Genomic DNA, 13,132 nt, shown 5'->3' with positions numbered 1-13,132 from the left:
CGAAAGTGAAAGCACGGAATGGAAGTCAAAGACGGAAGCGGAAATTCCATCAATTTAATGACTTCCCGTCGACGATTTCGCAGCCATTGCCGTTGACATTGGCCATGGGGAATGGCCATTCGCACATCTGGGTCAAGGCTCCACTGTCCACTGTCCACTGACAACTGTCGGATATCGTTACAATCCACAGATTAAGATAGAGTTACACCGACACCCGTATTTATTGCTGCAGCTGACTTCTGTGCCTCACTGTGGCATTTGATAATTGCCTGCGGCACGACACCAGCACGTAAAGTTGCTGGCCAGGATTTTGATGGCTCTGGAAACCATTCAGTAGAGGGGGTGTTAAGTGATCTGGAATTGAGCTGCTGAGGGCACATATATTTTTCTATTAGTGAATACTGTCCTGTTTAGGTGCACAGCGGACTAAATAAATTACTAGATCATACACCATTTTAATAGTACCCTTGCCCATGTGGCACAGATTTCTTAATAAATTAACTAATACTATTAACTAAATAAATTAACCACCACTAAAAATATAAATTTTGGCACTGGAAAATAAGATCTTTGTTTTTTTTTGCCATTTAATTGAAGTATCATTTTAAACAGTTTATAAATCCGCTTTAAATAAAATAAATGGAAGTCGATGAATATTTTAAAAAGCTTTATTTTATTCCAGCTTAAATTCTACCCAGAAAACCCATATGCCCTAGTTGCATGTGCTAGTTTTTCATTTAGCAGGGGTGAAAATAAACGGGCAAACAAACATCCAAATAGCGATTAGGATCATGTGAAATGCTTTCGTTCCATTGTCGTAGTAGTGTCAGAGGGGCTTTTATTTCGTTTGCGTTTTGCCAGTTTTGCTCGCTTTTAAATTCAGAGTTTGTCATACGCTTTGTTGGATTCCATTCGCTTGGCATTTGTTTGCACGAAATTATTTTCATTCTGGCTCGTTGGCTCTTTGGCTCGTTGGCTCGTTGGCTCGTTGGCTCGTTGGGTGCCACGCTGGTAATGCGAACTTTGACTGGTGGCAAATATACATGCGAATATATCTGTCAGAAACCAAATACATTCGAACAACTTTCTGTGTGTGATGAACTCATTTGGGGTATGTGGGTTAGCGGTTCTCCAAACGCCAGCCAAATGACAATTGTTGGCCTGGCATTCAGTTTGATTGCGTGAAGTGCAGCCACAGACTGTCCCGCCCAATTCGGGTATTTCAGACATTTCGCCATTTCAGCGATTCTAGCCATTTTGTGAATATATTTTTGGTCGAGGGGGGTTTCTTTTTTAGCGACTTTGCCACATCGGGGACAAGCAGACAGTCTCTCGTGTAAGCTTATTTTAGTTTAATGACGTTGTTCTGTCTGTTCCCATGTTCAGCTGGATCCGAAAGATAATAATAAAAAAACTCAGTTTTTGGCCAAAACTGTTGTTGACAGTTTGTTATGCTGTTGAGTTTTTGGCTTGGTCTTTTTCCATAGTTTTTAGTTGAATTTATTTTAATAGAATGTGTATATACATTTTATTCTTAATTGATGTGAAAAGGTTATTTTGTCGTTTTTCCTCTGCTTTTTATTTAGTTTAGCGTGAAAGCATATAAGATAAATTAAATGAATTTACACACTCTGAACTCAAATTAAATAACTTTAGCAATATTAGATAGAGAAGATTTTTGTGGAAAGGTCAAAATGATATGTTATGTTACGCTCCAAACTGAAATATAACTACAAATTAATTAGGGTAACACCAGTCCTTCTTTAAATATATTATTCAACGAGTCGATGCCCTTTCAGTCACCCAAATTTGTCAATTTTCCAAGTTATCCCTCCGATTGTTAAGAATAGTCAACTCTCATTAACTTCGTTGGTAGGTGAAATCTAACTTCAGCCGCACTTAATCGGGTTCCACTTAGCCACGCATGGTCAAATTACCCGAAAATCAAATTCAGGATTCAGATTGCGTTTCTCCTAACAAGCTATTTGTGACGGCTAGGGCCATTAAATGGCGCTGGTGAGGTAAGGTCCTTTGCACCTTAACGATGTGCTCCCATTTCCGCTTCATTTCCCGCCAACAAATTTGCGTAAAAGAAATCAAATTCCGCCCGGACACGCCTAAGCCCTCCAAACGGAACGAATTGCATTAGTTTTCCGCACCCACAGCTATTAGAAAAATGGAGAGCGAAAAATCCGTGCTTTTATGATTGCAAATTTTTCAGCACACACGGATTTTCCCCCGTGAGCGCTTTCCACACTTTAACAAAGGTATTTCCGTTATGGAAAGCGCATTTGTTTTTGCACGCTTCCATTCGACATATTTGTGTTTTTATTGGCCAATAATAGTGAAAAGTTTACGGCAGACTTTGGAAGGTCATAAACTGGATTCCCACCAAGTTTATTCTGGACTGTTGTTCTAAGCGAATCTGATTTTTTGGTTCTATGTTATTTTGGATACAGCTCACAACCTTTTTACGGTTAAAAACAGCTACAGTTCTAACTAATCTTGGTGTAGCTCACCTGGAATGTCGTTATTATATGTATTACTAGTTTAATATTAATAGGGTTCGACATATATATTTTATTTATGACTCGACCACAACCTTACCGTTTATATTGACCTCGTTTGAATTCGTTTACTACTTGACATTTCCGAATCTCATTTAAAATTAAAATTAGAAAATGACAGGAGAGTCAAATATGCAACCATTAAGGACTGGGTTTCAGCACATCGCATGTTTTTCAAGTGTGCGAACAATGTCATCTGTGTGCGATTTAATAAAGTTAATGGACGTGCCTTGTGACTTGACATCCTTCTTATCCTGGAAATTAATTAGCTTACCCATTACTCCATCACCTTCACCTAATTTCCGATATTTTCCCAGTTGCATTTCGGCTGTACACATGCACTTGTGTTTATGCAGTTGGCTGAGTGCAATTAGCTTAAGCGGACTAATGGATATGGCTTATTAATGATTCAAAATGTTGCTAATAAATGTTTAAATTGGCGGAATTGGAAATGCTCCATGCAAATAGGCTCTAAAGCTTAGTGTGCGACAGTAGGAATATTATTATACATTGGTTTGAAGATTTGAGGATTATTAGCATTTGTAAAACAACAATGATTGCAAGAAAACTGCGTTGCTTCTAGAAATACTGCCTAATTTGATATATCGACAACATAATTTAGCATTGTGCTTCTCTGTACATCAGCAGTGTATATTAGTTAGAATTTCACATTTTATTCAATCTGTTTAAATTATGTACTTCAATTCATTGGTCACACAATGAGATGAGATATGATGAGAATGATTCTTAATTATAATAGTATTTTCTGTATATACTAACTATTTGATCAACACCTTCGTTATTTGTCACCTTATACGGTGAGCGATTTCTTTGTCTTACCGACACCCCCTGCTCTCCACCAAACTGCAAATTCCTTATTCAATACGTATATTCCGTTGCCATTCGTGGTGGCGCACATTCGCAGGCAATAATGCCAGACCAGAGCCATTTCTCACACTCAGTTGGCCCGGAGCGTAAACGTGGCCGCAACCGTAACTGCGGCAAGACAATCGAAGCGATGTCGAGATGCATGTCCTCGAGGGCCGGAATCGGAGGGATATATACATAGGAATGTGTGCTCCTGGTGCCACTAATAAATTACGTCAGAGCTCTGTTTTGTGTGTGCGTGGCATTGCATACAAATGTGCTAATTTATAAGGAAAACAATTAGTTCTTCTTGGTGCTGCTGCTGTTGGCCAACTATTGTTTTTGCCGCTGCAAGCAAACTGCCTTTCGCCCAACATAGCGACAAACCAAACACAAACGCCAACAACCAACTTACAGCCAAGGAAAGTAATTTTCATTAGTGAGCTACATACGCCGTTGGCCCAGGGTGTGTGCAATTATTTAGTTGATATTGCGTATACGTCACTCTGTGCCGTTCCCTTTGTTTATTTCCCCACATGGCGTCGTGTATTGCGGTCTCAGTTTGCCATAGTTGCCAACTTTGGCTAGTCACTCTGCGGTTCGCATATGCAAAGCTTAATTATGGCCGGAATATGTTTGTGTCTAAAGAAAACCTGGTGCTGGTTGGTCAAGGGAAGTTGGCTAACCGCAAGTCTTCATGGAGAGCAATGAATCACCATGGGGCTGGCAGCATAATTACGTTTTAATCAAAAGATAAAACGTTCATGAAGTGGCTTATGAATATAATACTTTACTGCTGCACTTATGCCACACTCCGCGTGTTTTACGTAATGCAATTATTGGTTGCCTAAAAAGGCAATATTTATCGTATAATTAAAATTAAAAAATTTAAAGTGATAGTAGTAAATGACGTTTCAATAAACTCCAAGTATTTATTCAGTTTTACATTATAATTCTTACCAATATTCAGCATATTCATAAAAGTGAAATACGTGTCTCTTACAAAACTTTTACCACAACTTTTTTGGGAAAACTACTTTAATAATGTGCTTGTTAAGTCTTCACATTACAATGGAAACCCACAGTTAAATAAATTTCGTAGTTACAGCACTTGATTATTCCCCTGAAAGGCTTCTGCCAGCCAATTAAAGGGAGCCACAACACTCGCCAGAACTTTCACCATCCCCTTAAAGAGAACTCTTGGTCATAACTGTACCGACTTTGTGTCCTGGCCTGTCAAGTCGAAACTTAGGCTGAAGATGCCGTTCAACCCAACCTTCCCCACCTCCAAACTACCCAGATATAGACGGATATTGGCCATCGACCATGAGCAGAATCCACCCCTTAACCGGAACACGCCCAAGCAATTGCGTGGGTCAGGTAAACTGCAATTGGCAGGCGGATGGGCCATAGATGCTATGATAGCCACAAAGCAGCAGCTGATACAACATGCCCGAGTCAGGAGCAATAACTGTGTAACATTGCGCATACGCCATGCGTGACAGCGCCTGCTGCTGCTTTTGGTGCTTCGCAAATTGACACAGGAAAACTAAGATTCTGTTAGCTGGCACGCTGTCTGTGGCATGGAATTACACTATCTGCCTTATTTCCGATCAGTTTGGAAGCCATTCAATAAAAATTGAACGATTTTTAAACCCCTTCAAAGGAAATTTAACTGGCTTGTATATTTAGGAGAAAGTTTGTTTGGTTTTTTAAACTTTACAACCTAATTAAGTTGATGTGTCTTTTGACACATTTATAACATGCACAAAATTTTGAAAAAATATAAAAATTTTATATTTATTAATATGGCTTTTTTGCGAGTTTTTGAATTTTCTTTCACTTAAAGTATGTTGCACATAAAATACAAGCTCGCCGCTGCAGAGAACTGCCAATTTTGTTGCACGGTGTTATTACACATTTTTATACGTCGATAGTGCCGGAGATTATTCCATAAGGAGAAAGCAACAAAAGCAGAGTGTAAAAATATTCTCTGGCGTCACGTGCAGCGCTTAGCAAAATGTTGAACGAGTTTCTGGATTTTGGCTTTTGGACATTGTCAGACGGAAACAACATTGTGTGCGACCAGAAGCTTTACGCGTCATTTAACTCTGGTTGGCCATGTATATGCTCATTATTTTTATTTTTTATTTCTGGCCAGAGAGATGCCATGAGCAGCAGGAAGCTGTGCGTTGACTTAATATTTTTGGCCTTTATGCAACATTCATTATGTGCGAAGCACTCACACACACTCAGAGCCCACATCCTTAATATTAATATCAGTCACATTGGACTGAGTTTGCTTAAAAGCTTGCTTTTAAATATGCGCAACGTATGATTTGTTTCTTGAACATGCATTTTGTAAGCATGGGGAAGCCAATGCTTTGCACAAAATTGTGTAAATAAAACTAGAGCACTTATCCCAGATTATCTCAGATTCTTTCTTTCAAAAAGTCAATTCCTTCCTTTTCCACTTCCAAATTGAATAAATTATTCAAGAAGCATTTCCACAAGCATTTCCTTTTGCATGCAACGTATCACGCTTAATCGTAAACCGAAAAGGCATTAAAAATAATAAAGTATTCAAATGGTAATCAATTGCCGCATAAAACGAGAATGAAAACGGGACTAAACTAAAATCGCCAACAAAATAAAGGCGAAAACAAACGCTTTCAATGCAACAACAATGTACAAAAGTTGTCCCTTTTATGCCACATAAAAGCCAACTTTAAGTGCGAGTGTTAAGGCCAGCATCGACATCTTTCAAAGGGAAAAAGGGCGAAAACCAAAGACGGGAAACCGGCTAAAGGCCAGGGCAACCAACCCTTTGGCTCATTTGACCTTTTCAATCTGAGCACAACACGCACAATAAACCGAAACACTTTTCCCACAGTATTATATCCAGTGAGCTGATTTTCTGGGGCTTTCTCCAAGTGGTAGGGGAAGACTTATTGGATCCCTCGGCCTGTCAATTAGTGTTGCCAAGCACATAAATTCCAATTGTTTTGACATTAACCGAAACATAATGAATCACACAAAATTAAGTTGTCTCGCGCGTGCCACGGTGCGTATGTGCAATGCCCGCCAAGTTGTTTCACCTTTCCGCTGGCCAAGGTGACAAGGATAAGGCTTTAATAAGACTGCTACCTCAAATAACGTACTTAACGTACTTAACGTTTTATTTTTCACTTTATTTGCCTGGAAATTCGCAACCATCTGGAGAGTGAAGAAATAGAAGATTGAGTAGAAAGTAGGTGAAAAAAGAAAAAGCGAACACTCCGTCTAAACTTGAACAGAAAAATATTTCAAGTGTCAGGAAAAAGTTCGCGGGACATGGACATTTCCTTTGGCAGAAAATTAAATTAAACTTTTGTGCTCGGCCAAAAAAGATTTGATCTTTGAATGCTTAACTTGTTTTTAGCTGCCACAAAACAAAAGCCGAAGAGCTAACAATTTTGTTTGCGGTAGGGATTTAGTCACATTTGGGAACCGTGGTAAATTGCGTTGGCAAATGAAAATTGTTTTCCAAAAATTTTGCGCTTCCACGTGCAGAGCCTAATAAAACCAATTTGCTTGGACAGAAAAAATATGTATACAAAAAACAAACACAAAAAAAAGTCTGCAAATTCGGCTTTACATATTTGATGATGTTTTGTATGAAATATGTGGAATTTCGGCAAGAGAAGGAACAATAAATTCAATTAACTTTCTCCTCGTTTCGTTTTATTCTTTTTGTGGGGTTGATGTTTCACTCTGATGGGAAACATCATCATGTCCTTATCCTTTTCATTCTTTTACGCCCCCTCATAAAACTGAAAGCTTCCTTAACGCCTTTTTATGAACAGCACAATATTGCGAGGGAAAATGTAAACAATAAACAACATGAAAGCAAATTAATTTGCTTAATTGTCAGAAAACATTTTCGTCATATTTTTATTTTTTTTGGCTCCAAAAATAGACCCTAATTAGTTTTTCATTTCACGGAATGGAGATATAATTTTATAAAATTTGAATATGCAACAACCAGCAAAATACCAGCAAGTTGGCTGATTTTTATCCATCAGTAAAATCTAAACCACAAATATTTTTATTTTAACATTAGGATTCAAAACAGACAAATGCAATTGCAACTACTTTAGCGAAAAAATCTCTCTGTACAAATTGATTTATCTGTGGAGATTGTTTAATTGTTTAATTTTAATAATTTAAATTGAAATATACATTTTATGAAAATATGCAATTAGAAAAACCAATTATGGATTTGTTATTGTATTAAAAACACTGTGGGTTGCAAAGCAATTCTGTCAATAATTAAAACCATTATTTAATATGGTCCGTTGAACTGAACTAATTCAGTTCGATTAGAAGCAGAAAATAAACAGTAAATAACAATAAATAATTGTATAAAATGAATGGTAAATAATCCGCTTACACAGTCTAAACCCATAAATATAGTGTTTGCGTACTTGTTTCTAATGCATTTTCTCAGCTTTAAGCTTTCGATTTTACACGCTTACCGACTGACACACAGATTTCTTTTTCATGTTCCGATTTCAGAAGCCTGTCATCCATATGAGCCCTTCAAGTGTCCGGGGGATGGTAATTGCATTTCCATCCAATATTTATGCGACGGTGCACCCGATTGCTCTGACGGATACGATGAGGATATGCGTCTGTGTACGGCGGGTAAGTCATGTTGCAGCTTTCAGGATATTGCCGGCTGAACTGGGATTCTAATTGAATGGTTGCCAGCTTGTCATCAATAATTCGCTTTACCATGGTCCATTTGGGCTTTTGCTGCGAAATGAGAATTTGCGAAAAGGAACTCTGCCTAAATTAGCTTAAGAAGAACGAAGAAAATTTCAGGAAATGAGCAACCAAACTTGAAAGATTCTGCTGTTTCAAGTCACGGCCAGAAATGGTTTTTTAGCCAGAAGCGAGACGAGAACTTCTCCTTGGTCGTGTTGCATTCTAACATATTTTGTGGAGCCTGCTTCTCGCTTGCACCTAATCAAATTAGTCCAAGCTGCATCAAAGTTTCTGTACAAAATCTTAAAAACTTTCTCCGCTTGTTCCTTGTCCGTCAACTGAGGGCCAACTTTCAAGTGCAAGGGAAATGAGCTTCTTGTCAAAATGCTAACGAAGGTTCTGCCGCAAAAAGAAGAAGTTGTATAAAGGGTTCTTTAAATGAATAATGTTGTAATAATCAGCTTAGTTTCACCATTGAACTTTGTTCATTGCTTATTAATGGGTATTGTTGATTTCAGACCTAAACTAATATTTATAGAATCACTCCATCGGTAATTGATTCTGATTCACATTCTACATCTTGCCACATCAATTACACTTGCCATTGCAATCACGGAAATAATTACCGCAAATTGAAAAACAATTAAAGCAAAATATTTATTTAATTTTCATAATCGATAATTACATCCTGTAAGTGAAAGGTGAATTAAAAAGAACAAAAAGAAGGACGAGTAATGGCAGTGAAAGTTTTTATAGTTTCCCTAATTATGTCATGGATGGAAAAATTAAAAAAATGGAAAAATTCGCGTGATAAATTATAAAATTCGTTACGCAGACGACACACAGGCAACAAAGGCCGCGCAAATTGGGCGGAAAACTTTACTTTACGGCGGAGGAGAGATTCACCACCCACCCGCTGTGCCCGCCGAAAACGGGAAATTCGAGACTTGAGGCCAAACAGCAAATTGTTGCTGCTAATTGCTGGCAATTCAGTTGGCTGAAAGTTGAGATACATCCCAGCACTCCACCTTCCACCCAGTTACGCCCAGCTGCCACTTTCCTCGCCCATTTTCCTTCTCTTTATCTTATCCTGCCAGTTCCGGACACAATGGCATAAATTTTCACCGTTTTTCCGCCACTGTTCGGCTCGGGGGGAAAAAAACTATTTTCGACAATGAAATCATTTAGGAAGTGTCGGCTGCTTTGGCGCTGGCTTAAGTTATTGCTTCAACCTCGGCGGTCTTTGATAAATTATTCGCCTAGTTTCTCATTATTATCCCCACGGCCTCCTCTTTTCCTGGAATACTCCCTTTTGCTTGGCAGCTGGGCAACAGTTGATAGACAAAAAGGTCCTTCGGGGCCTAGTTTATCGCTGGACCATAGTTCGTTTAATGAGTGGTGTTTTCAGAACACTTTTAAGACATAAATGTTTTCGTATTGACAAGAAACAAAACTAAAACATATTAGAATTTATAAAGGTATATTTAAATAGCAAAAAATATACAAAAATTATTTATTTAAGTCACAGCTTGAAGGATTGGAACATTAAAGCTACGTAACATTTATATGTTACCTATTATTTTTAAACATACAATTTTAACCGCATATTTGTAATTCCGCAGCAATTTTCATTCTCGCTTCCGTAATATGTTTTTCATATATGCAAATTAAGACAATATTATTTAAGCCACTCATGCTCCTGGTCAGAGTCATCATTTGATGGCCGAAAAAGGGCATGCAAATACAGAAAAAAGAGTTAAATTGCAATAAAAAAAAGTTTGAAAACTTTTAACACACTGCATTCGAACACCCTTGGGAAATTAACATATTTTTGCATATTCTTTATCAGCCAAAGGCTGCGGAGAAAGTTTAAAAATGTTGGCCCACGGGTGAGCGGGAACCCCTGAGCCAGAATGGCCACGTAGACTTAATCTAAACTGCTGATATACATCGTCCGGAATATGTAACAAGTTAAAGGCAAACAACAGGCGACAATCCCAGCTCCCAGCTCCCTCAGCCACCCATCCCCACCCGCCAATTGACTTTTTCCCCCGAGCAAAGAGCACAATACATGGAGCCACCGAAGCTTATGCAGACGACAGAAAAAGCAGAGGGTTTCCACGGGTTTCGATTTAAGAATACCCAATTCATTATTACTAAAAAAATGTATTACTATTATATTCACTTAATTCAAGTAAATGCACTCAAGAGGTGATAAAATTTCTTTCAGAAACCATAATAGTTTTGATATTTATTAAATTGATTAAAAAAGGCAATTGATTGAATTGCGAGGTTAATGTTCGTTTACATTAATGTTGAAAAAAAACTCATCAATTTCATGATTTATAATAGTCATTTAGAAAAACGCAGTAAAAAGCTAGGAACTATGTAATTTAGATTAGTTTAGAAAAAAAAAAACAGAAAAAGAAAAAAACCTTGGCAAAGGGTTTTTTTTTCTTCAGATACCGCATGCGAAGCTAATTGTTCACATTAATCTTGATGACAGTGAAACAAAAAAGCAACAGTCACCCCATAACTAAGGGGTATGAAAAGTGCAGAAATGGGAGGGGCAAAATGGGTTGCAAACGCCGCCATTTGCATAACAAATACAGTCAGTAACTGTACCAACACACACACGCACACACTCAGATCGAGAAGGAGACCCATCTAGATACATACGTGTCCTTGCAGCCATTAAAAATGCCAGCATATGTGAGTGAGCGGGTTAAGGGAGCGGGAGGAAGGTGCACCAGTGGGTTAACAAGTGCAGTCAGTGGGCTAAAAAAAAGCGACGCCAAGCGCCGTAAAGTCTGCCCTTTGTGCATGACTGAATTGAGAGACTGGGTGAATGACTACCTGACTGACTGACTGACTGACTGACTGACTGACTGGCTTACTGACTGACCCATAAATGTTTGCCGGAGCCAAAGAAAATACAAGTAAACACAAACAGAAATGGCGGTAGGGAAGAAATGTGAATAAATGGGGAAAAACGTATTCACCAGGAGCATGAAAACGTAATGGAATATACATACATACTATATGCTCCTTTATTCTGAGCAAGTGCCTCGAAGTGAAAGAATTCCTGCAAGTGGCTTTGTCGGCAAATGCAAAATAAGAGCTTCAATTCTTCCAAAACTACACAAGATTTATTTCAATTTAATTTATAGAGTTGCAAGGAAATTTAATTAAAGCTCCGTTTCCAAATGACTTCACCCAAGTTGTCAGTAAAAAATCGCAAACTATAAAATCAAACACTATGATTATCTTTACTACTAATCTAATTTTTAAAGCAACTCTTACCCTTTATGTACATGTACACATTTCTAAAGGTCCCTTTAAACTACACGAAACAAAGTAAAGCAACAAAATCTGAACCGAAACAAAAAGTTGATAACGTTTTTATAGAGTTGCTCGTAAATGTGAGTTTATATTGTTTCCTAAATATTTAAAAAGCTCCACCATTGTCCGAACTTAACAAATCTCGCCGGACACTCCACCCTTTGCAGTAAGCCCGTGAATATTTAATTCCTGGGGAAGGACTCATTTCATATGCACGCGTGCGTTTAAAGTTGAGTGGAAAAGGGCAGCAAGTTCGCTATTAATATTAATGCCTAGGAAATTGTCAGGCGGTGAAAAAATAAATTAATACCTTAACAATATGACAGGGCAAATTCAATTTTAATGACTTGTAAGTAATAATGTTTCTCTCATTTATTAATCAGCCCAACTGTTTGTCGGCTTAATGAACAAAATCAATTTAAATGGTAATACATTATGAATGCAAATGCATTAAGCTGATAGTAATCAAGGCATTCCGTAGATTATTAATTACATTATGCGGCGAATTGCCCCCCCTCCCGAAAACTTTATTTAATTGCAGCCGATAAAACTCTGTTTGTCTGCTTTATTAATTGCAGCCAAGCGGCCGCCGGTCGAGGAGACTGCATCCTTCCTCCAGAGCCTGATCGCCTCCCACGGACCCAATTACCTGGAAAAACTTTTCGGCAGCAAGGCACGTGATGCCCTTTCACCCCTCGGCGGAGTCGAGAAGGTCGCCATCGCCCTGAGTGAGTCGCAAACGATTGAGGACTTTGGCGCTGCCCTTCATCTAATGCGGTGAGTACCGGGGCCCTAACTATCCACTTTCACTGCAGCTCAACACTGAGCTGCACACGTGCACTGAAAGAAAGAAGGGGAGAATTTGATTGGGTAATACAAACGGAAATAAACGACTTTTCCATACCTGAAAGAAACACTTTTTACTTTAGTCTTAGTTAGTTAGTCTTAGTTTAACAATGGAAATTCGAAGAGTGTGGGAGGAAGATAAATTAAAAACAAGAAATAAATAAAAACTGTATAAAACTATAGAATATATAAATTATGCGTATTATTATAATTAAATTTAAATTGGGATTATAGGCAAAGCGTCAGAATTTATTAAGGAATTTATTACAGCAACAATTTTAAGGTTTTTTCCTCATTACTGTCAAGCCTGCTTGAACATTTTCTGACGAAAAATATTATTCTGAAATAGTTTTTCTGTCAATGACATGGTTTCGGTAAACATGTCTGCACTTGAGTTTGTTGTTTTTGCGCCACAGAACCGCAAAACGAAATTATTTCCCTTTTCGCCAGCTGCTTTTCGAGCTTGAAAAATAATTGTGGCCAGGTTCTAAGCTCATCCGAGTTGCATAAATAGTGAAAGCTGTTTAAGGAACTTTGGCACTGCCAAGGGCTATTTTCGCTTTGTGGGGGAATCCTTTTATTCGACAGAAACTATATAGTGGAGGTCCAGAGGCCAGCCTTTGTCCTTGTCCTTGTCCCATGAATTATCTTTGCATCTGCTTGTGTGCTGGCTTTCGAGTCCCTTTTTCTCTGTTTATCTATTTTTGTGGCTGCTGGAATAATAAAATGGTTCAGCTTCAAGCAAAGAACACACAACGTGC

General features: G+C 38.2%; 1 protein-coding gene across 1 annotated transcript in view; it reads left to right on the top strand.

Annotated features, from left to right (window-relative positions):
* Positions 1-13,132, top strand: part of LOC122622215 (IDLSRF-like peptide) — a 35,497-nt gene that overhangs the window by 17,149 nt on the left and 5,216 nt on the right. Inside the window, exons 2-3 of the mRNA XM_043800494.1 lie at positions 7,992-8,120; positions 12,104-12,302. Coding sequence (XP_043656429.1) covers positions 7,992-8,120; positions 12,104-12,302 — 328 coding nt within the window. The remainder of the gene's footprint in view (positions 1-7,991; positions 8,121-12,103; positions 12,303-13,132) is intronic.

The sequence above is a fragment of the Drosophila teissieri genome, chromosome 3R, assembly GCF_016746235.2.
Source record: "Drosophila teissieri strain GT53w chromosome 3R, Prin_Dtei_1.1, whole genome shotgun sequence".
In the NCBI taxonomy this organism is placed as follows: domain Eukaryota; kingdom Metazoa; phylum Arthropoda; class Insecta; order Diptera; family Drosophilidae; genus Drosophila; species Drosophila teissieri.
The sequence above is the reverse complement of the archived record's forward strand: the minus strand, read 5'-3'. Positions and strand labels throughout refer to the sequence as shown.